The 26,044-nt window shown below is 41.5% G+C and overlaps 1 protein-coding gene across 1 annotated transcript in view; it reads right to left on the bottom strand.

Moving 5' to 3' along the window:
• Window positions 1-21,801, bottom strand: part of LOC124625179 (zwei Ig domain protein zig-8-like) — a 186,430-nt gene extending 164,629 nt beyond the window's left edge. Inside the window, exon 1 of the mRNA XM_047149153.1 lies at window positions 21,173-21,801. Coding sequence (XP_047005109.1) covers window positions 21,173-21,236 — 64 coding nt within the window. The 5' untranslated portion in view covers window positions 21,237-21,801. The remainder of the gene's footprint in view (window positions 1-21,172) is intronic.
• Between the last annotated feature and the right edge of the window lie 4,243 nt (window positions 21,802-26,044).

Here is a 26,044-nt window from a genome sequence, read left to right as displayed (position 1 = left end):
ATCTCAACGTTTTTGAATTTTGCCTTCTACTTGGGAGAGAAGAACGTGTCAACCCCATTTACCTCAACCATTGTTACATGAAAATGCTACATTTTGGAAAAAGGATTTCATTCAGTTCCCTTAAAAACCATGTCGGACCTGTATTTATCAGTTCCGGGACGACTGGAAGCTGTTTTGAACGCCAAAGGTTTTCCTACAACGTATTAAGCACGGTGGTAACGTATTACGCTTTTGTCTTTTTTGTAGTTTTTCCACCACATTTAGGTGCAAGGAAGGTTACAGCGAAGACACCCAGGGTAACAAATGAATACTTCAGTTGATCGATTGTGGAAGGAGGTATAAAAACGTTAATGGAAATTCAGACATAGAATAACGCATCTCATTTAGCAGTGAACTACACACATCAGAATGTGTTTTGCATCGCCCCCGTTCCCAGAACTCCTGAAGATAGACGTTGACTGGGGATTATTGTGTCACAGTCTCTTTGACTGTTCAGAGATGTCACAAAGATGTAAGCAACCATGCATGAGCAACGCCTATTAGACTGAGGGGGTCCGACAACCGATCACTTCCAGTCATTCCACCAGGAAGGAGGTACACGGCTCGTGTTGTCTGTAGTTCAACCATACTTTGCCTGTCTATACCGCGGTTCGATCGCGTCCACGTCGTCACTTTGTGCCAGGAATGGCTCTCAACAAGGGACGTGTCCAGTTGTCTTAGAGTGAACGAAAGCGATGTTATTCGGACATGAAGGAGATACAGAGAGATAGGAAATGTCGATGAGATGTCTCGCTCAGGCAGCCCAAAGGCTATTACTGCAATGGATGACTGCTACCTGCGGATTATGGCTCCGAGGAACCCTGAGAGCAACGCCACCATGTTGAATAACGCTTTTCGTACAGCCATAGGACGTCATGTTACGACTAAAACTGTACGCAATACGATGCAGGATGCGCAACTTCACTCCTGACGTCCATGGCGAGGTCCATCTTTGCAACCACGACATCATGTAGCGGGCTATGGGCCCAACAAAACACCGAATGGACCGCTCAGGATTGGAACCACGTGCTCTTCATCGATGAGTGTCGCATATGCCTTCAACGGGACAATCGTCGGAGACGTGTTTCGAGCCAATCCGGCCAGGCTGAACGCCTTATACACATTGTCCGCCGAGTTTTTTGGCGTGGCATTATGTGGAGCCGACGTACGACGCTGGTGGTCATGGACGACAATTCGCGCCCCCATCGTGCAAATCTTGTGAATTACTTCCTTCAGGATGACGACATCGCTTGACTTTCTCCAGCATGAACCCTATCGAATATACGTGGGAAAAATTGAAAAGGGCTGTTTGTGGTCGACGTGACCCACCAATCACTGAGGGATCTATTCCGAATAGCCGTTGAGGAGTGGGACAATCTGGACCAACAGAGCCTTGATGAACTTGTGGATAGTATGCTACGACGAATACATTCATGCATAAATGCAAGAGAACGTGCTACTGGCTATTAAAGTTACAGCAATCTGGACTACAACCTCTGAAGTTTTCGCTGTATGGTAGCACTATTGGCGATTGTGGTTTTCCTGAGGAGTAAGCAGGGAGGAAATGATGTTTATGTTGATCTCTATTCGAAATTTCTGTACAGATCCAGGAACTCTCGGAATCGAAGTGATGCAAAACTCTTTTGATGTGTGTGAATAGGATACGAGGTCGAAATGGCTGGAGGAGAGAAATAAAAAGTTGAAAAGGAAATGGTATTCAGGATGATTTATCATACGTATATGACGAAACAAAGATCTCTGATATTAAAGCAATGACACCAAGATTAAGAGTTTGATGGGAGTTCTACAGCCATATGCAGAGAATAGAGTGGATAGGTGAGTGGAACACTGAAGGCCTCTGCGAGGGTAAGAATTTCTCTGATGTCGTGATCGAAGAAGAAATGGCAGACATTATGGAAAACATAGGGTATCAGAGAAGGCGGAAGGGATAGATAATATTTCTTCGAAATAACTGATATCATTAAGTGACGTGGGAACCATGTGACTGTTCATGCTGGTATACGGAATCTATGAGTATGGAGACATACCAGTAGACATTTGGAATACTGTCATGCACAAAATCCCGAAGGCGGTAAAGGCACTTTAAGTGCGAGAACTATCGCGCAATCAACTTTTGCCTCACGCTTTCAAGCTGTTGACAACAATAGTAAACAGATAAAAGAAAAAAACAATTTAAGGCATGTTATACCGTGATCAGTTTGCTTTCGTAAATGTAAGAGCACCAGAGAGCCAGATCTGATAATGGAAATTAGAGATAAGAGTAAGCAAGAATATACCGACCTGGAAAAAGCGCTCGGTGTTATAAAACTGTGCAGATTGTTCGAAAGTCGCAGAAAAGCAGGAGAAAATTGCAGGGAGAGACTAGCAAACTGAGTAATGCTTAGTAGTTTCTCAATATGGGTAGGAATTGGATATACGTTCTAATCTTCATCTTCCATTCTCTCTGTCAGTCTCTTTGTCCCCCGTAACTTCGTGTCTTTGTCCATGCCATGAAGTCTTCCGCTCCCCCCCCCCCTCCACTCTCTCTCTATATCCATCACCTCCTCCTCTTCCTCCTCCTCTCTCGTCCATCTCTGCCTTCCTCTCTCCGTGTCCATCTCCTCCTTCCTCCTTTACCTCCCGGCATTCTCTACTCATCTCTTCTTCCCATTTTTCTCTGACCTTGAGCGTTGTTTATTGTCATTGAAAACGGGACCCTGAGAACTAAAGTCACTTAAGATTAATGAAATCGCTTGAAATCATTGTTATACGGGGTATGAAGAGACCACGCCAACTGTTGAATCTGTGAAAATAATATTTTCAATGATCGTACCTTGCACAGTTTTAATCAGGGAACATGCAAAGTTGCAAAGTTTCTGACTATTCATATTCCGTAGTAGTTTTCTAATAATAAGCCATTATAGCATAAATACAGATTCCGTGTATTCTGTTAAAACTGATTGCAAAGAAGAGAATAAGATAGCACATATTTTAAAAAATAAATAAGGGAAAAATATACATGGGAGAAAAAACTTCTGTAATGGTTTAAATGCTCTGCTGACTAATTTAAAACTGCACATTGTTCCTTAAAAATATCTAGCCTATGTCCCTCTGCGTGTTTATTAGGGTACCGTGTAAAAGTTTGCAATAAATCGATCGGTGACGAACTTATCGAGATTGTTGCTAACAAGTGTCCATGTTATAGAAATTTGTGTATATTAATATATTATATATAATTTAACTAAACATAGTCTTTATTCGTTCGAATGTTTAGTACACCACAGTGTAGAGTTAAAGTAAATCGGTCAAGAACTTACAGAGATTTTGGCTAACAATGTTCGAATAATAAACCCATATTGTCCACGACCACACGAATATTTAGTACAGTATCCTGTGTAAATTTGAAGTAACATTTCGACATATTTAGTGATCACGTTAAGTAACGTCTTCTTTTTACATAGTAGTACCAAAGAACCCCATAATACTTTATAACTGCAAAATAATATGGCAATCGTGTATAACTTGAAATATTGATTTGACAGCACATTTTACCACGAATACTTATAAAAAATAAAGATATACATATTGAAGTAAAAGTATCCCTTTAATGAAACCAGGTCTGCTGTCATTCGTATACAGTTTCTACGTCGCTTTAAGTACTCCTTGTGCCTTCTCGCTCTGTATATCTCCTCCACCACTCTGTCATTCATCTCCTTAGCCCCACCCCTCTCTCTGTCTCTCTACTCCTCTACTGTCTCTCTACTCCTCCTTGAGCCTTATTTGTCCGTATTGCAATTACAAGTTCGGTGGTAATATGATAACTGTATTGTCATAAGCCATAAATAAAACGTTTCTATTTGCTGTAAAAACAGATATCGGGAAATAAACAAAACTGCACATCTTCACAGAAGAATAAGCACTACATTTTCACTCTCGCAGTCAGTTTTAACAGAAATCCTGGACATTCAGTCTAAGTACATATAAATGTTCATGCGAGTGACCTGTACAAATCTGAAATAAATTGGTCAAGAAGTTTTCGAGAGTTTTGACTAACAACATTTCCGTAATATTCATTATACATACATTTATATATTATATAAAAATACGGCCTATGTCTGTCCGAAGGTTTATTGCAGAAACGTGTAAAATTTTTAAGTAAATCGGACAGGTACTTATAGAGAATTCTGTGAACAAGATAACTCCTTCCTAAATTAAATATGTAAGAATGTATTTGTATACCATAATTGGGCCTCCAGTAGGTGCGTGGAAACATTAACATGTTCGAGTGAAAGGTTGTGTCAAAATTGAAATCAATCAGTGAAGAATTTTGGGAGATTTAAGACTTTGAACCAACGAACTTACAGTACTACATTTTTATTTATACAACAGGTAAATGTACAAGAATGAAGAGGGAGCATTATGAATGGAAGACCAAGAACGAGGTGCTCACATTGAGACGAAGTAAAACAGTGATTCAGGTTTTCCCCCCAATGCTCAGTCTATCGGAGAAACAATGAGGGGAATAAAATTTTGAACAAGAATGTGATGAATGTTTGGGACGATTTACTGAAGATTTGCTATTCCCCCCATGGAGGTGAAGGTGACTGAAAGAATCTATTGACTGAAATGAACAGTGTATTGAGCACATACTGTCAATTGAAAGTACACCGGAGATGGACGAAAATAAGAATAGCAGAAATGAGAGTAGCGAAAACTTATCAAAATTTCAGACCATGAAATAGATCATGGTCAGGAATTATGCTCCCTAACCAAATAAATGGCGGACGAAGCATGAAGAAAATGAAAGTGAGGTAGCACAGGCAAAGACAGCGTTTCAGGACAAAAGAAGTCTACTAGCAATTCCAGCAACAGATTCCATAGTTTCTTACAGTGGTCTGCCTAATACTGTTAAGATCGACTGAACATACTCATCGAATTATTTTCGAACTTGAAATATTGATTTGACAGCACATTTTACCACGAATACTTATAAAAAATAAAGATATATTTATTGAAGTAAAAGTATCCCTTTAATGAAACCAGGCCTGCTGTCATTCGTATACAGTTTCTACGTCGCTTTAAGTACTCGGATATGCTTGAACGATAGACTGTATATTTAGAGATGTCAGTTTCTCTCGATAATTTCGAATTTCACATAGGCGGTATCGACCTGCCGTAGGGCCAACACCGTTGAGACAATTTTAGCTTAATATGCACGTAAAACTTTAAAACTGTTTCCTGGATCTGACTAACATTCAAACTACAGCTTAGCACGGTATACGGCATAACGTGAGAGCTTGTGTGGAAGCGACAGTGCTACCGAGCATAGTTCCAGTAATGATCTGTCACACCACTTTAGTTTCTTATAAATCTTAAATGCAGTATGAAGCCCTTTAAAGAGTAAAATAACTGTGAATATACTACGAAAGTGAAAAAAACCTACTGCTTAATTTCCTACCATTTGTACAGGATAATCCTGAACTAAGTTGTAAAATAGCATTAGGGGTGAAACAATCACGTCTGAAATGATGTATTAAAAGTCGGACGGCGAGGACCTGCAACACTTAACGGTTGATCTACGGATGCATGTTGTGCATTGGAAGATCAGTGGAACATGTAAGCTGATAGGAAAACGGTTCAGTTTTCCTTCAACCATTAGGTAAATGTACTATGATAGTTGGTATTACGTCTTTCCAAAGTCGATTGCACTTGCTTTTATACAACTCTTAAATAATTACAATGTTGCAATTAGCTGTACACTTTACCTATTTGATTTCTGACATAGCGAATATACAACGTCTTTCTTGCTGTTATTTTGTTGGCAACGTTTTGTTTGTTATAATATAACGTATGCTGTTCCACACACAATTTGTTTCATTTATTTATTGCAACACACGTATTAGGAAATAAACCGAATTAGCGACATCGTTTGTAATGTATTACGACAATCATGTATGATGTTCGTGATGCATGAGCTGCTTCCGTTATTGACCTAAAGTCAGTTACGTGACACTTTTGAATTGGGAGTAAAATTCTCATAATAACAGACGAGCAGAAAAATTCCATTACTATCAACGAATAAATTAATTTCCAGCATACATGTAAGCGCTTATGGAAATTCCGAATCGTTCTACATCAACGAAACACTTCTGTTAGCAAAATTTCAATGAATTTTTATTTAACAAGCTGTCGAAGATGACTGTCAAACAACATGCAATGAACCAGTAATACGAAGATGGTCCAGGTACACTGTGTGATCAAAAGTATGCAGACTCCTGGCTGAAAATGACTTACAAGTTCATGGTGCCCTCCATCGGTAATGCTGGAATTCAGTATGTTGTTGGCCCAGCCTAAGCCTTGATGACAGGTTCCGTTCTCTCAGGCATATGTTCCAAAGGTTTGTGGCAAGGTTCTTTGGGGAACGGCAGCCCACTATTCACGGGGTGCTGCTCTGTGGAGATGTGACGATGTCGGTCGGTGAGGCCTGGCACGAAGTCGGCGTTGAAAACATCCCTTAGGTGTTCTATAGGATTCAGGTCAGGACGCAGTGCAAGCAAGTCCATTACAGGGATGTTACTGTCGTGTAACTGCTCCACCACAGGCTGTGTATTATGAACAGAAGCTCGATCGTGTTGAAAGATGCAATCACCATCCCCGAATTGCTCTTCAATAGTGGGAAGCAGGAAGGTGTTTAAATAATCAATGTAGCCCTGAGCTGTGATAGTACCACGCAAAACAACAAGGGTTACAAGCCCCCTCCACGAAAGACACGACCGCACCATAACACCACCGTCTCCGAATTTTACTGTTGGCACTACACACGTTGGCAGATCACGTGATCACATTCACCGGGCTTTCGCCGTACCCACACCCTGACATCGGATCGCCACATTGTGTACCGTGACTCACCAGTCCACAGAACATTATTCCACTGTTCAATCGCCCACACCGAGAGAGGCGCCGTTTGGCATTTACCGGCGTGATGTGTGACTTATGAGCAGCCGTTCGACCATGAAATCCAAGTTTCCACATCTCCCAACTAACTGTCACAGTACTTGCACTGGTTCCTGATGCAGTTGGGAATTCCTGTTTTGTGGTCTGGATACAAGTCTGTCTATTACAGATTACTACCCTCTTCAACTGTCGGCGGTCTCAGTCAACAGACGAATTCAGCCTGTATGCTTTTCTGCTACAAGTGTCCCTTCACGTTTCACCTAGCGATGTATAGGAGTGTGGAAATCTCGCGTGCAGACGTATGACACAAGTGACTCCCAATCATTTGACCAAATTCGAAGTGCGTGAGTTCCGAGGAGCGCTCTATTCTGCTCTCTTATGATGTCTAATGACTACTGAGGTTGCTGATATGGAATGCCTGGCAGTAGGTGGCAGCACAATTCAACTAACATGAGAAATGTATGTTTCTGGACGTGACCGGGTGCTTTTGATCACGTAGTGTAATTAGCTACAATTTTAACAGCTGGAACAACTTTTTTGCGAGGGCCCCCGGGGTGCGAGGCCGTCAATGGCTGTCGACGTCACCGACGCCTAAAGCCACCACTGCAGAATATCTAACAATAAATCACTATTTAAATATATCGCTCTAAAACTGGCAGTATATTTACAATGTGCACCTGATACTTTTATAGGCCGGTACGTCGATATCGATGCTTTTTTCGATTTATTATAGCTGATCATAGTTCTTAAGTATAGATACATCGGATTCCCGAAATTTTTTAAAATCTCAGCTGTCCTAGTCCTCCATGAGATCAAGAAAATAGTAGATACAGGTACCAAGGTAGATGCGTTCCTTGACTTCCGAAAGGCATTCAGTACAGTTGCGCACTGCCTCGTAAATACGAGCGTACTCAACATCAGACCAACTGTTTGATTGTACTGAAGAATTTCTAGCAAACAGATCTCATATCTACAATCAGCACCTGATAGTTTTATAGACCAGAGGTCGATATCAATCCTTATCTGATTAGAGTTCTGAAATATCGATACGTCGAATTCACGAAATTTTTAAAAATCTCAGCAGTCCTTGTCCTCCACGAGATCGAGAAAACAGCGTACCTCAGTGGAGTAAAGAGGACCATAATTCTTCGCATGATACGTAAAAGCCTTAGTAGACACCGTCGACAGTAGCATGAGGATTTTCGCGGAGCTGTTACATACATAATAATTGCAATGCTCGACAGTAGAGGTGACATACAGGAAGAATTTCAGAGGATCCTTACCAGATAGGACTGACTGAGTATATCAAAAAGTTAAAGAAGGGCAGCACGTTATGTATTATTGCGAAACATGGGAGAGAGTGTGACTGAAATGATACAGGATTTGGGCTGGACATCATTAAAACAAAGGCGTTTATCGTTGCCACGGATTCTTATCACGAAATTCAAATCACCAACTGTCTCCTCCGAAAATGAAAATATTTTGTTTGACACCGTCCTACACAGGGAGAAACGATGACCACGATAAAATACGGGAAATCACAGCTCGTACGGGAAGATATAGGTGTTCGTTGTTTCCGAGAGCTGTAGGTGATTAGAATAATGCGGAAATCTGAAAGTGGTTCGATGAACCCTGTGCCAGGCACTTAAATACGATTTGCAGAGCACCCATGTTGATACATTGATAGCTAGCTGCTGCGAATGGCAACTGACCTACAGTTAAAGCTGGCATCCATCCCGATCTATCGAGACCGTCACCGTTACGGACAGTCTTTTCCCGATATGGCGATAAGACTCAATTTAGTCCCGATTTAGTAAGATAGTGTTACGAGCTATTCTCAAGTACTAAAGTAAAGCCATATGCTCGCACAACATGATAGTGCAGCCTGAGTTAGACCCGTGGTCTAGGGGTAGCGTCTTGGATTCATAACCAAAAACGTGTTCGGTCCATGGTTCGATCGCCGCCACTGCATAAACTTTGATAAATAATCAGCATTGGCGGCCGAAGACTTCCGGCATAAGATGTAAGCCTCATTCTGCCAACGGCCTCGTCAAAGAGGGCGGAGGAGCGGATACAGGTTCAGGGCACTCTGTTGTCCTATGGGTGGGAAATTGCCCCTAAAGGCGGAAGAATCAGCAATGATCAACGACAAGAGGATGCAGAAGGCAATGGAAATCACTGCATTAAAGACACGTAATGTGTATCCATAGGATATGCGGCCTGTAATTGAAGAAGTGTCATGATGATCTCTCCATTGGCAAAAGATTCCGGAATAGTCCCCCATTCGGATCTCCGGGAGGGGACTGCCAATGGGGAGGTTATCGTGAGAAAAAGATTGAATAATCAACGAAAGGGTAACGGTCTACAAGTCGGGGCGTGGAATGTCAGAAGCTTGAACGTGGTAGGGAAACTAGAATATCTGAAAAGAGAAATGCAAAGGCTCAATCTAGATATAGCAGGGGTCAGTGAAGTGAAGTGGAAGGAAGAGAAGGATTTCTGGTCAGATGAGTATCGGGTAATATCAACAGCAGCAGAAAATGGTGTAGGATTCGTTATGAATAGGAAGGTACGGCAGAGGCTGTGTTACTGTGAACATTTCAGTGACCGGGTTGTTCTAATCAGAATCGACAGCAGACCAACACCGACAACGATAGTTCAGGTATACATGCCGACGTCGCAAGCTGAAGATGAACAGATAGAGAAAGTGTATGAGGATATTGAAAGGGTAATGCAGTATGCAAAGGGGGATGAAAATCTAATAGTCATGGGCGACTGGAATGCAGTTGTAGCGGAAGGAATAATAGAAAAGGTTACAGGAGAATATGGGCTTGGGACGTCGAATGAAAGAGGAGAAAGACTAATTGAGTTCCGCAACAAGTTTCAGCTAGTAATAGCGAATACCCTGTTCAAGAATCACAAGAGGAGGTACTTGGAAAAGGCCGGGAGATACGGGAAGATTTCAGTTAGATTACATCATGGTCAGACAGAGATTCCGAAATCAGATACTGGATTGTAAGGCGTACCCAGGAGCAGATATAGACTCAGAACACAATATAGTAGTGATGAGGAGTAGGCTGAAGTTCAAGATATTAGTCAGGAAGAATCACTACGCAAAGAAGTGGGATGCGGAAGTACTAAGGAATGACGAGATACGTTTGAAGTTCTCTAACGCTACAGATACAGCAATAAGGAATAGCGCAGTAGGCAGTACAGTTGAAGAGGAATGGACATCTCTAAAAAGGGCCATAAAAGAAGTTGGGAAGGAAAACGTAGGTACAAAGAAGGTAACAGCCAAGAAACCATGGGTAACAGAAGAAATACTTCAGTTGATTGACGAAAGTAGGAAGTACAAACATGTCCCGGGAAAATCAGGAATACAGAAATACAAGTCGCTGAGGAATGAAATAAATAGGAAGTGCAGGGAAGCTAAGACGAAATGGCTGCAGGAAAAATGTGAAGACATCGAAAAAGATATGATTGTCGGAAGGACTGACTCAGCATACAGGAAAGTCAAAACAACCTTTGGTGACATTAAAAGCAACGGTGGTAACATTAAGAGTGCAACGGGAATTCCACTGTTAAATGCAGAGGAGAGAGCAGATAGGTGGAAAGAATCCATTGAAAGCCTCTAAGAGGGTGAAGATTCGTCTGATGTGATAGAAGAAGAAACAGGAGTCGATTTAGAAGAGATAGGGGATCCAGTATTAGAATCGGAATTTAAAAGAGCTTTGGAGGGCTAACGGTCAAATAAGGCAGAAGGGATAGATAACATTCCATCAGAATTTCTAAAATCATTGGAGGAAGTGGCAACAAAACGACTATTCACGTTGGTGTGTAGAATATATGAGTCTGGCGACATACCATCTGACTTTCGGAAAAGCATCATCCATACAATTCCGAAGACGGCAAGAACTGACAAGTGCGAGAATTATCGCACAATCAGCTTAACAGTTACGCATCGAAGTTGCTTACAAGAATAATATACAGAAGAATGGAAAAGAAAATTGAGAATGCGCTAGGTGACGATCAGTTTGGCTTTAGGAAAAGTAAAGGGACGAGAGAGGCAATTCTGACGTTACGGCTAATAATGGAAGCAAGGCCATAGAAAAATCGAGACACTTTCATAGGATTTGTCGACCTGGAAAAGGCGTTCGACAATATGAAATGGTGCAAGCTGTTCGAGATTCTGAAAAAAGTATAGGTAAGCTATACGAAGAGACGGGTCATATACGATATGTACAACAACGAAGAGGGAATAATAAGAGGGGACGATCAAGAACGAAGTGCTCGTATTAAGAAGGGCGTAAGACAAGGCTGTAGCCTTTCGCCCCTACTCTTCAATCTGTACATCGAGGAAGCAATGATGGAAATAAAAGAAAGGTTCAGGAGTGGAATTAAAATACAAGGTGAAAGGATATCAATGATACGATTCGCTGATGACATTGCTATCCTGAGTGTAAGTGAAGAAGAATTAAATGATCTGCTGAACGGAATGAACTGTCTAATGAGTTCACAGTATGGTTTGAGAGTAAATCGGAGAAAGACGAAGGTAATGAGAAGTAGTAGAAATGAGAACAGCGAGAAACTTAACATCAGGATTGATCCTCACGAAGTCAATGAAGTTAAGGAATTCTGCTACCTAGGTAGTAAAATAACCAATGACGGACGGAGCAAGGAGGACATCAAAAGCAGACTCGTTATGGCAAGAAAGACATTTCTGGCCAAGAGAAGTCTACTAATATCAAATACCGGCCATCATTTGGGGAAGAAATTTCTGAGGATGTCCGTCTGGAGTACAGCATTGTATGGTAGTGAAACATGGACTGTAGGAAAACCGGAACAGAAGAGAATCGAAGTGTTTGAGATGTGGTGCTATAGACGAATGTTGAAAATTAGGTGGACTGATAAGGTAAGGAATGAGGAGGTTCTACGCAGAATCGGAGAGTAAAGGAACATGCGGAAAATACTGATCAGGAGAAGGGAAAGGATGATACGACATCTGCTTAGACATGAGGGAATGACTTCAATGGTACTAGAGGGAGCTGTAGAGGGCAAAAACTGTAGAGGAAGACAGAGCTTGGAATACGTCAAGCAAATAATAGAGGACGTAGGTTGCAAGTGCTACTCTGAGATGAAGAGGTTAGCACAGGAAAGGAATTCGTGGCGGGCCGCATCAAACCAGTCAGTAGACTGATGACCAAAAATGAAAATATAAATACATTGCACTGAGTGATTACAGCAGTCTAATAGGTTGAAGTTTATACTAGACGCCACTGTAAGCCAGATCTGTGGGCGATCTAGACCTGAAAGGTGATCAGACTAGTAATAAAACCCATCAACCGTCTGCACTACAGCTACGGCTAATACCTACGCTCTCTTTACGGATATAAGATTATGATAGACGACATACACGAATTCAACGTTTTGAATTGGTCATCCGTTTATAGTGAGACCTATTCAACATCTACAATCATACCAGTCTGAACATTGCTTATTCCTTCGGAGTACAGCCTCACATAATGTCTCCGACCAATACCTTTACTGCTTTATAACTCTTAAAACTTAACAACACGCGAACAGGCCATGGAGGCCCAACGGTACTGACCCTCAGCTCACATGCGTTACTGGATGCGGTTATGGAGGGTCGTGTGCTCAGCACACCGCCCTCCCGACCGTATGTCACTTTACAATACCGAAGCCACCACTTCTCAATGAAATAGCTCTCAGTTTGCGTCACAATGGCTAAGTGCACCACGACTGCCAATAGCGCTCGGCAGGCCGGATAATCACCCATCCAATTTCTAGCCCAACCCGACAGCGCTTAACATCGGTGGTCTGACGTGAACCGGTGTTACCACTGCGCCAAGGCTGTTGGCTTTCTGATACTTAACGGAATGAAAAGACAGAAAGGAAGATTCGGATTTATCTTCATCCTGAACGAGGAGTTCATTTTCGGCGGAGCACATATGAGTATTATGTTCAGTTTAAGAGCCAACGATACTCTCGCTTTATTTGTCACTTGCTGTTACCCGCTGCTTCGTTCGCATATCAATACTTTTGTTATGAAGAGTGACTGTGATCTAGTAAGCTAGTAATTGTACAAGACGTCTGAATACATAGTAGCGTACAGACGCATGTATAAAGAAAAACATATGCAGCGCCGCTATGTAGAATGTGTTTCTGCTATTTTTCTGTATGTCGAATCTGAAAGCATGCATTATATTCTCCAATTACATTTAAAAAATGCTTCGACTTAATACATTCGTGTAGAGGTAGAGATTCTAAGGGTGTCTCTTGCTCACTTACTATAGATCTGAGATTTCGCCACCAGAGCAGCACATACCAAGCGTTTCTCCTTTTCATTTTAATCCGTTATTGTGTCTACATTATTGATAAATCTCCCTGTTATGACTAATCTACGATTAACATAATTAATATATCATAATTAAATTCAGGATGACGAGACGGCTCCTCGTTCCACATGAAAAGTTTCGTCTCTGATTGTCAAACAGCCTCTAAATGATGCCGTCGTTGTGTCTGCAAGTGTCTTGGAAGCTACAACCTCAGCATCTAAATTCTGACGTATTTGCGACTGTTCTAATGTCTCTGCAGCTCTTAACGCCGCCTGGCGCTGTGCATCCAAGTTCTGGCGGACGTTATATTGCTCTGAGGTCTTTTGGATTCGAGTGACTTTCGCAGCTTGAGCTCTCTTAAAATTATGTGCTATATCAGACTTACAATTGGGAGGCTTACAGTAATAGTTTTAAATGTAGATCTCGGGCTAAGCGTCCCATTTTATTTGTTACATCTCCAACAAACGTCTCCAGCAATTCCAGGTGACGTAGGAACTCAATGTCATAAGCCATGCTCACAATAACATCGGATTTGCACTGTCACTGGATAATCTACTAACACCGACAGTGGCCGACCATTGCGCCAGTGCCGTCAGCATACCACTACCGCATACCACATTAAAAATGTTAGTAAAGCTCAATAGGTAGGAATTTCTAAAGTAGCCTATGGCGTTCCTCAGACCACATGCCGTGTATTATACAGGTATTCTATTCTAGCTGTCACCCACGGCTGGGCTTGCGCATCAGCAAAATTAAATGAAGTACGCGTATGGCTTTAATGACAAGGAGACCCCGGTTTGAATGTTCTGGAGCTTGTGACGTCTTTTTATTTGACGCAGTGTGGTGAGTTGTATATTGTTGATATCAAACTAATGAAGGCAAAGCATACTACCACATGCGAATAGAGGAAAAGAAACCACACATTTGGGAACTGAACTGCGGAACCCAGTAGCGTGTAAGATCAATGCTAACCAGATCAGAACAAGCTGCTAATGCACGACACTCTGCGGCTAGAAAGTGACGGGTTTGTGGCTGATGTTAGTACGGAAATATGGATGAAACACATAGAGGATTGTATAAACGTTGCGTTCTCTACGTTGAATCGTGTTATGTAGAATATGTCAAACAGTAAAAGCATTTTCATAACTATGGTAAAGTGCAAAAGTCAAAAATATAAATAACTTTTTCATAGAGTAGTTAATTTTCCGTATTTGGCATCAAATTCTTCAAATAAAAAAATGTGTTTACTACACACTTCCTACAGTAGCTTATGCCCTTCTTCAGCTTTCAAGCTATCTTCATACCAAACTTTATCCAAAAGGTTCAGCGGTTTAGTCGTCAAACCGCAAGAGACAGAGTTAATTTTGCATTTGCAATATTATTACGGGTTATTGTCACTTCTTTGGTAAACCGAATTGAGAAGGACCACTCGACAAAATGACAAAACACAGTAAGCTCACAGGAAGGATTAACGGCAGACTACTTAGTATAGTATTGTTTTTGAAAGTTGGAGTAACTTTAAAATACAGTCAGCTTACACGTACTTTTTCTCTCATCATAAATACAGTAATTTTTCTTAATATAACAATGAAATTGAAAAAATCGGCCTTCATTTATCAATATACTGCGGCACTTCTCTTAATTTTAATACGTTATGTCGCTTGGAATACATTTTACGATATTTCGTATTTTTTAATTCCAGTTTCTATTGCTCAAGTATTTGCCATAAGAATAATGAACTTTACTGAATAGGATTCTATTCGGGACAAATCTTCGTGCATCGTGCATATAACGTGTGTCTCAGGAAATTAACTAGCTCCAAGGCTCACTAGTAGTGGCCGCTCTGTTTGTACTAATGAAAATATGTGTTCGCGGAATTCTATAACTGAAATGGAGTGTCACAACAGGTGTGAACAGGTGACACAAGATTTCACACCACATGCAGAGTGCAAAAATTAAAACAAATCTCAAAGGATTTTTCCATATGGCGTTACAAGTAATCAAATCAACGCACCTACTTGAAACAACTACATACATTATGTTTAAGAGGTATATAGGTTGGTGGCATGTTAACTACACAATATCTCAGCAAAGCAACTGCTCGTCATCCTCATGTGCATTTTTCAGAACATCAGCCGTCGCAATGTTGAATACTACTTCAGTTGGTAGAGCCTCAAACAGAACATTTAAAACATTCTTAGGAACTCGTTTCAGTCAGACGGTTCACTCTGTAAGACTTAAGGACCTAATGACAATTCTACTGTACATTGTACGTAACAAATAGTCCTCAACAATTCGATACATTATCTGGAACCCAGGAAGATAATAACACACAACATTATTAAATCCGTAACATTATTTTCATGTCGACGAAATATACCTCATTCATTGTTTTCTTGCATTATATGAAAGTATTAATCAAAACCGTGTCTCACAAGGTAAATTTTAGAAACAAAATATGGAAGAAGATTGACAACTATGTTGTTATACAGTTTCTCCTGGACTGGTGGGTTGCAATGAATGTTATATTGCGTTTTTTTTCGTTGAAAAGAGTTACGATGATGGACAAAATTTTTGTTTAAGTATGTATAAATACTTGGAAATTTTAACAATTCATCTTCAGTGTCTGTACTTATATACAGATCCTGGGAATTATTATTTTTCCATAAATTGTTTCCTGATGTGTTACTGACAGAAGATGTGTTGCTCACGGAAGAATCAGAGCGAAGTTTCTTTATATTCTTAGTACCTCAAGCAGTTTACACGTACTTTAAATAATAGAAAAGAAGCGTAGTCACTATGTCTACAGTTATAGCTCGCTCTTATTACCCAACAAGTATCTGCGTAGAATGTTCTATGACAAACCATAATATTATCTCGTTAATGTCACGAATCAGCCATAAAGAACTGGATATTAGATTCCTTCACAAACCGAGAAAAGAATTCAGACGACGGGCTTGTAATATGCAGTATGAAGATAGATGTACGAAGTCAACATTTACACTGTTCTCATTCACTATGTTCACTTTAGTTGAAGCACTATAACGAAGTGATATTAAGACATTAGGAGAAAAATAGATCCTAACAAAATAAATGTACTTGCCTCATTAACTTCGGCTTAACTGCAGGGTCAAAAAATGTCATTATTGAGAGAAAAAAAATTTTCGTTTTGAGTCAACTTGGACCAGAGACGCATGGAACGGCATGTTTACGCACAGTATTGTTTACAAAAAGTTCACAAGTTTACCACGCAGTGGACGTTTCCTTTACCTGTCTAGATATGCAGAGAGAGAGAGAGAGAGAGAGAGAGAGAGAATGGTAAGATTGTTCGTTGCTGACATTCCCTGTTAGTGAAAGGAGGTTTGACATCAATGTTACCGAGATCGATGTTCTTAGAAACTGGTCTCCGGCTTGTACGGCAATGAACAGTATGATTTTGAAAGAAAGAACTCAAAACTTACCTATGTTAATTAGGATAAAAGCGTCCAATCCTTAACACACCTCAAAAATTTTCTTAGGCATAGCGGTTGAGTGACCAGAGAAATAATATTTGCAGCACTGTCATATTTTCGAATATTGAAATACTAAGCTATCCTAGACGCAAACAAAAAACGTATGCTTCATCGGTCACTGAAGCTTTACCTTTAAATGGCGGAATAGAATGCGTGACTAATTTTCCAGATCCGCAGGTTACGATTTAAGGACATGTTCTAAGAGTGATTTAATGCCCCTTCGGCGACGTTGTTAGTAATGACGGGGGATAAGCTCAGATTGAACACGAAAAAGTACGGAAATAATCGTATCCTTTTCAAAGGAACGAAGCCTTAAAGTTCCTCAATTGTTTCTGGGAAACAATAGCAAATGCCAGGCTGGGTAACCAGACGGCGCACATAACCTCTGCCTTCATGAATTCGAATCTATTGTCTTTCTCAACCACTAAACCACTCTCACGAAAGGCACATATCCGAAATTACGGGTTGGCTACTGATATTGTGCCTACACCATTACTGTGAAGTTTATGTTCGTTCATCAGAGTGAGCACGGTTACACGACATCCATGTGTCCGGAAAGCAGGAGGGCCGATGTGTTATAATTGAAGTTAAACTTTCTAAAATCTGTATACATAACACCACTGGATAGAAGGACATCAAATTACAACTGAATATTATCGGAGAAGGGGGAAAACGTATGGCAGATGAAAAATAAATGGTTACAAAATATAGCGATAGATGGCGCTCTAAGCAATGTAATTTAATAGTGGTCGACTATAAAAGACAAATGAATCATACAACAATGCCAAAAATGTACGTTTGAAGTTAAACCAACTGTACTACTCAATGCGCATGGGTGCACAGGTGCAATGCTGTTAGTTATGTAAGCCCATCCAACACGGCAAGGTCATATCACATCGGACGGGAAAAGTCGGTTTCTAATTGTCTTTAGGCTCAAAACCGAATAAAAAGCATCAATCACATTGGTTCTTAACTGTGCTGAACCAAAAACCGTACAAAAATCATCAATAAAAATCAAATCAGATTATTAATTTCCGTGTCACTGGTGCAAAACATTTTCAGTATGCTGTTTATTGTTTCCTGCAACAAGTTAAAATCGAGAAACAGTATGTTCCACAAATGATCGACATGTTTCCGGGGTGAAGTTCAGAATGTGTTGCGCAATCCGTGCCTTCAATGCGGCTAAGTCTGCAATCGGAATACTGAACACAATCTTTCAGATAGTCCCACCACCAGAAATCACACAGATTAACATCATCGGGACAGCCAGGCTGCTTGGAAGTAGTCACTGATAATTCTAACTTTTCCGAACTGGAGCTTCAGCAGCTACTTAACTGGATTTGCAATGTGCTGAGGTGTGCCATCTTGCATAAAAATGTTTCCATCTACACATCCACGCTGTTGGAGAGCTGGAATGACGTGGTAACGCAATACACAATCACAGTGCTCACCAGTGATGATACAGGTAACAGGACCAGAAGAACCTGTCTCTTCGAAAAAATATGGCCCTATGACAAATGATGCCGTAAACCCGCACCACACAGAGACCTTTTCAGGATGAAGTCGTATTGGTTGATTTCGGTGTGGATTTTCCGTTGCCCAATTTCCACAATTATGTATTTCGATATATTCTCGCAGATGGAAGTGGGCTTCGTCCGTCCACAAAATCTTTTGTGGCCAATCATTGTCCACAACCCATGGGCGCAAGAAATTCCAAAGCAAAGGTCTCCCTTGTTGGCATGTCAACAGGAAGCAACTCGTGCACATGGGTAATTTTGAATGTACAGCAAAGAAGGATGTTTCATAGGATGCTACGCACTGTGCTCACGGGTATGTCCAATGTTCGGCCAGTTCTCCGTGCACTATACGTTTCCACACCACCACTCGTCGCCTCCTGCACTGCTGTGGCCACTGCTTCCACTGACGTCGAATCAATTCGTTTCCGCGATCTAACAGATTGCGCAGCAAAAGACCCCAATTTACAGATCATTTTCTCCAGACCCACGCCAGTCATCTAATCACTGCCTTTTTTCAAGTCCTTCAGTGCCCGCAGCTTCTGCAGAGTGACGTGTGCACAGTTATCACTCTTGTAACACAGCTTTACAAGCAAAGAGGGATCCTGCATTGAGACAGTCATGGCAAACGTCGCTGACGCGAAAGGAGGAAGAGCGGTGTACCCGTCGTGTTTATACCACTTTCCTTGGGTCGTGCGCAAGACAGGTGTCTTCATTTACGTATTCTGACTCATACAGCGCATTCTATGATCAATTTTCACAATATTTTTTTTCTTCCGCCATACGGTTTCGCCTTTCTCCGATAAAATTACGTTGCAATGTGACGTCACTCTGACAAGTGTTGTTATTTGCACCGTTTCGAAAGTTTAACTTTAATTATAACCACCCCGTATTTCCAGCTTCCTGCTTCACACAACGATTCTACATAAAATGTCTTCACCACTGTAGTGAGGAAAAAGGCGAAGCTGCTCACATAGACCATGTATTCTCAGAAACTGGTCAAAGCAAGAAATTCTACATTGTTACTTATATGTATTAGAACTAAGCTACTGCCGTTTTACTACGCTAAATTTACTTCATCATGTATGTTATCCTGTAATAATTTATTTACCTATGGAATGAAAGGTCGATACCGCCTAATGGCTAATCGCAGAACGGTATTTGTGAGAGTAATTAACCTGGTGGGAACAACAAGGAACTGGACATAATAAATAGTGTTATCATGACCTTCTAGGAAAAATTTGGAAAGACAGTTTTTACGGTATTCCGACTCATCGGAGAGATTATTTAGTAAATACAGCATTTTAATTAAAATAATTTTTATATTTGTACAGTATAACTAAAGAATATAGCAAGAAATACTATCCACGAAAAAATTACTTCTACAGGCATACTGAGAGAAAGCTACTCCAAAAAGATTAACAAAAATAAATTAAAATCAAATTTGAGTTGAAGGCGACAGGATTATGGAAAGATGCTGAGTAGTGTGGAGTTTTGTGGATTGGTTAAAAGTACAACGAACTGCTTAGTAAGGACTAGAGACAGAGAAGTCACCTCAATCCGAAAAATGAAGAGACTGCTTGGAGGAATACTGTTATTGACCGAGGAGAGAGTTGATCTCTGAGAAAAAAATCATTCCGGCAATACATTGATCTTTCGCTATGCACCGACCTGAGACAGTCATAATTCAGTAAACACACCACCTGGTGGCAAAGTTGTTCCATGCAACAGTGCCAATAACTCTCCAATAAACCATACAGCTCCTTGTGGAAAGAAGAATTAGTATATGTTCCACAGAAACAACCGTTATAATTCACGTTCGTGATTTAACTATGAGGCAGTACTATAAAATGCGCTAAAATCAGAGCTGTAACAAAGGAAGGGAGCGCAATCATTGGCATTGTAAATGTAAATTTAACATTAATAGAAAAATCTCTAATGTAAAGAAAATTTTAAACAACATGTGACTAGGGCCGAATATACAGTACAAGTAATTTTTTTAAGATTTTATAATCACTATCGATAGTGGAATTAGTACGAGTGGCTAGGAAAGAGGAGACTACAATTTTGTAGTACGTATTAGAAAGTAATAACTAATTTATAGATCATCTATGAAGCCAGAGCGGATAAAGCAATTATACAATGGCAAGAATTTTCATTGCATGTATGAAAATAGTCGTAAAAAATGCCACAAGCGAAACAGGGTATTATGAGAAGGAGACTACCCATACGACGATCTCATATAGTTCTGGAGGCTTATATAGGAAACAACAAGGGTAATATAGCACTATAATGTGTTTTCTTCCATACAGACTGCTGGGGTGACTTATTTCTTGTTTTCTAGTTTGAAGTAAAGGTTTTTGTGGGAATATTTTGCACATGGCAATTGCTAAAGCATTAAAACGAAGTAACTGAAAGCTACAGTTGTTACTAACAGTGTTGGAATCATTGAGTAAATCATGATACTACTGTGAATGCAGTAAATATCATTTTCAGTGAACAAATCAGTGAATATACGAGTGAGCTTTTTTCGGTTATAAACGTTAAAGATGCGCCTACGCTAGCGGGACACATCACAAATCATTTCTGCTTACTGTGAAGTAATTTTGTAGGATGAGGTTCCTAATTTCGTGTAATATTAAACAACTGCCAGTACTGTCATCCACATCCAGTTTTCAGTTATTATCCAGTAACAGTTTAACACAAAGAAAGTTTCGAACGCAAGAAATATCATCAGATTATAACCAATCTGCTGCCAGTAATGTGAGCGCAACTCTACGTAAATTTATTCAGCACTCACCATCCAGTGCGGGGGGTAGCACCAGCAGCTGCAGCGTCAGCAACATTAGAAGACGGCTCTCCATGTCTCAACACATATCACAGAGTCAGTGTCACTCAAAAAGTCGTTAGGTAGGATATTTTCACACGCAGGCGTTTTTAATAAGGTGGTATTTACGGCAACGAGACGCTTATCGTACGCAAACACATTACGACTTTGGGTTTGTTACCTTCTCTGCCGAATAATAGAAAAAGATGCAGCGTACTGTCGTAAACAGATATGATTATCGGCCTACATGTACGCTCAATCACAGGCTGGATGAATTACAAATATATTAACCGCAGTTTTGAAACAGTCACTTGACTTTCGTAGAATATAACAGCTGATGTGCATCGTTTGGCTCGTCTACATAAACTGTTCATGAAGATATGGGACATGGAATTTCCTTCAACAGAACTGATACCTTGGTCATAAGTCGTTACACAAACAGTGTTCGGTCTGTAAAGTGGGCTAAATTTCTTTGAGAAATTGGTCTTAGTACGCAGTTCACTGACAAATCAGGGTTTTTTAAAGTTCATTATACTATGCTAGTTCCGTTTGCAACTATGTGACCGAATGTCACTTGCTATCGGGCAGCGCGGTGTGATGGATCGCGGCGGCCCCAGGACGCGGAGCGTGTGCGCGGCGGGTCAGCCTACATCTCCCACCGCCCGCCTGTCGACGCGACGCCTCGGCCGCAACTGCCGGCTGCCGAACTGCGGCGACGCTCGCCAGCGACCGGCCTGCCCTCTGCCGGGCCGCCTGCGCTCCAGCACCTGCTGCACACAACGGGCCCTTGCTTTTCCCTAGGCGGTCGCAAGCACACCTCGGGCGCCGAGCACCCAGAGACCATAGTCAGCTCACAGTTACTTAAGGAATATGCAAGAAATAATGCGGGAGGCACCTATTCAGCCAATCTCCAAGCATGTAAAAGAAGCAGACAACCACAGTTGCCAGATCTTCATACCCGCCAGTATGACACTTGCCTTTCCCATTTTGATGCATTTTCAGACAGCTAGATATCCTGTGGAATCGTTCACTGAGATTGTTTTTGTATCTTACAGTTGCGTGGTTAATTGTTAATGTGTTAGTAATTTGTTAGTTATCACTACAGCTTGTTATGTGTTATGTAAAAGCAAAACTGGAGAAAAAATGGCTCAAATGGTTTCTGAAATGATTGGTCAAACTATAAGAAATAAAACACGTCAGATAAATATTTGACGCTCGTTTGAATGATGCACAAAATTATGGACAGCAAATGCGACTTCACAGTCTATGTAATTCGACAGACAAATAACCTCTAAAATTCTAAGCTATACAGTGAACTATAAACTTTCAATCGACGCCTGAAATGGTGTACATGATTTCCATCATAATTAAAAGATGTATCAAATTTATCTCTAATGTATTTTATTTCTTATTTTTACAAAAATTATGCCACAATACGATTGACTGGTTATTTCAAAACTTATTCATTTGGAAACGTTTGTTATTTTAAGTTAAATATCACATCAATGTCAATTTTCATGCACAAACACTACATTTACACAGCTACCAGCAGTTGTTGAAATAGTTCAGATTTCTGTCATACCATAAAGTAAATTTTTTCGTTAGATCCAAATATTTTCAACGAATTAACCCTTTTTCTTTTGCAAAACAGACCTCATTCTGGTTACTTTGATAACCCATCTGTCCAGTTTTTACTCTTCTGTTCACTATGAAAATTCGGACAACAGTCCACTGTGCAAAATTTCCTTCAAATCACTTGTTAAGTTTTCCTTACTCAACTTGATTTCTTTCAGTGGCTTGAATCTTTCTTTATAAAACCAGTTATCACGCTGGTCAAGTCTGATATCCCACTTTTGTGTTTCCTACGCTTCACGTGCTACGAAAGTTCTGAAAAAAAGTCTATCGTGTAATTTCTACATAGTCTTCACTATTCTCTCTGAAACGTCTGACCAATATTATAGAACAATGACCGAAGCACGTCCGACAAAGATGGTTTAGTGGGAAAGTTTGGTGACGCCCTCTTAGCTGGGCGAATACCGTGCGAAGGTTAGGTCAGGGAAGTAGTTTGCACGTTACGTGGTCTCATCGTCAATAATAGCTACTGACAATGTCACCATTTCATCTGACGTAGAAAAGACGCCAAGCATCGAATTGTCGAGGTAGGTGATTATTTTTAATCTCCACATACGACGGATGGGCGAGATCGACGAGTCGACATAGAAGTTTTCTGGGTTTGGTACCGCGTCATAATGTAAAGCTACTGCTGCTATAGAAAAGCCAACGTTTCGGCCACGATTGCAGCGGCCTTCTTCTGGGCCTAATAGTGCGTTCTAGCTATGCAGTGTCCTTTATATTTTGTTGTTAGTGTTCACTGCGCATGCCATTACGTCATAATTTCAAAAAGGAGGTAAGTTTATTGGTCACTTAAGGAAGAAGGAGAGGGAACTTAATTTTAATAGGTTATTGCGGTGGAGGGAGAAAATGACCTTTGTTGTCCATTGGCTCTTGTGTACCATGATTGGTGGCCACCGTCGAATGAGAAGTATGCTGCTATTGACCAACCGCTGGACGTCGGCCGCGCGGCGGCAATTAGTCGCCGGTAGTGCTCGTGCCTCGTGTTGACAGTGCGGTCTGTTGGGCTCTGATTCCTGGCAGCAGAGATGGGCAAGCCTGAGTCCATCCTCCCTGTTCATGTTGTTAGGGTGTTTGAGTATTTCTATGGACTCTCTGATTTTATGTTTCGTCATAATAGGCTGCTTGGCCAACACACAGGCTTTATTTCCTCTCCGCAGCTATGGTGGTGTTCTGCCACTGCGGATTTGTTGTGTTGCCCTAGACGAATATAAAGCTCGTGCTCCCGAATGCGCGTTGCTATTGGCCTACCAGTCTCGCCGATGTATGCCTCTCCACATTCGCATTCCACCTTGTAAACACCTGCAGTGTGTAATGCATCCACCTTGTCCTTGGTGGAGCCTAGCACGTCCAGGATCCTACGACCACTATAGAAGACAGGCTGCACCCCATCGCGGCGAAGGTGTTTGTCTATTCGGTCAGTAACGTTTTCCACATAGGGTAAGCTTACTGTTGGCTGCAGTTTGTCTATTTTCTGCTTATCTTTCTTGCTTGTGATCGTCGACAAGGCTGTGTTTATCGACTTCTGGCTGTAGCCATTGGCTAAAAACGTTGTGCATAACCTTTTAAGCTCAGGTGTGATGTTTTGCGCATCACTAAGGCGCTGCGCACGGACGGCCAAAGAGCGGATGACAGAGTTCTTCTGCGCTGGGTGGTGGTAGGATTAGGAGTGCTGATACCTGTCGGTATGTGTAGGCTTACGATATACTCTGTGCCCCAGTTTGCCCTCCGTTCTCTTGTACACTACGACGTCTAGAAATGGGATAGCACTATTCTGTTCTACTTCCAGCGTGAACTGTATCTTCCCGCGCATACTGTTCAGATATTCGTGGAACTTGTGTGGCTCCGTTTCACCATCCCCCCTATCTCCGCTGGCAGCCCTCGGTTCAGCTCCTTTACGACCACGTTGCTGGTTTAAGTACGTTGGACGACACGTTCGCTAATGGCCTCATGGTGAAACGGAGCTACACAAGTTTCACGAATATCTGAACAGTATGCACGGGAAGATACAGTTCACGCTGGAAGTAGAACAGTATGGTGCTATCCCATTTCTAGACGTCGAAGTGTACAAGAGAACGGAGGGCAAACTGGGGCACAGAGTATATCGTAAGCCTACACATACCGACAGGTATCTGCACTCCTAATCCTACCACCACCTAGCGCCGAAGAACTCTGTCATCCGCTCTTTGGCAGTCCGTGCGCAGCGCCTTAGTGATGCTCAGAACATCACATCTGAGCTAAAAAGGTTACGCACAACGTTTTTAGCCAATGGCTACAGCCACAAGTCGATAAACACAGCTTTGTCGGCGAACACAAGCAAGAAAGATAAGCAGGAAATAGACAAACTGCAGCCAACAGTACGCTTACCCTATGTGAAAAACGTTACTGATCCAATAGGCAAACACCTTCGCCGCGTTGGGGTGCAGCCTGTCTTCTATAGTGGTCGTAGGATCCAGGACGTGCTAGGCTCCACCAAGGACAAGGTGGATGCATTACACACTGCAGGTGTTCACAAGGTGGAATGCGAATGTGGAGAGGCATACATCGGCGAGACTGGTAGGCCAATAGCAACGCGCATTCGGGAGCACGAGCGTTATATTCGTCTAGGGCAACACAACAAATCCGCAGTGGCAGAACACCACCATAGCTGCGGAGAGGAAATAAAGCCTGTGTGTTGGCCAAGCAGCCTATTATGACGAAACGCAAAATCAGAGAGGCCATCGAAATACTCAAACACCCCAGCAACATGAACAGGGAGGATGGACTCAGGCTTGCCCCATCTTGGCTGCCAGGAATCAGAGCCCTACAGACCGCACTGTCAACACGGGGCACGAGCTCTACCGGCGAGTAACTGCCGCCGCGCGGCCGACGTCCAGCAGTTGGTAAACAGCAGCAAACTTCTCATTCGACGGTAGCCACCAATCATGGTACATAACACAATAGCCAATGGACAACAGAGGTCACGTTCTCCCTCCACCGCAATAACCTATTAAAATTAAGTTCCCTCTCCTTCTTCCTTAAGTGACCAATAAACTTACCTCCTTTTTGAAATTATGACGTAATAGCATGCGCAGTGAACACTAACAACAAAATATAAAGGACACTGCATAGCTAGAACGCACCATTAGACCCAGAAGAAGGCCGCTGCAATCGTGGCCGAAACGTTGGCTTTTCTATAGCAGCAGTAGCTTTACATTATGACGCGGTACCATA

Source organism: Schistocerca americana, chromosome 1 (genome assembly GCF_021461395.2).
Source record: "Schistocerca americana isolate TAMUIC-IGC-003095 chromosome 1, iqSchAmer2.1, whole genome shotgun sequence".
Classification (NCBI taxonomy): Eukaryota; Metazoa; Arthropoda; class Insecta; order Orthoptera; family Acrididae; genus Schistocerca; species Schistocerca americana.
The sequence above is the reverse complement of the archived record's forward strand: the minus strand, read 5'-3'. Positions and strand labels throughout refer to the sequence as shown.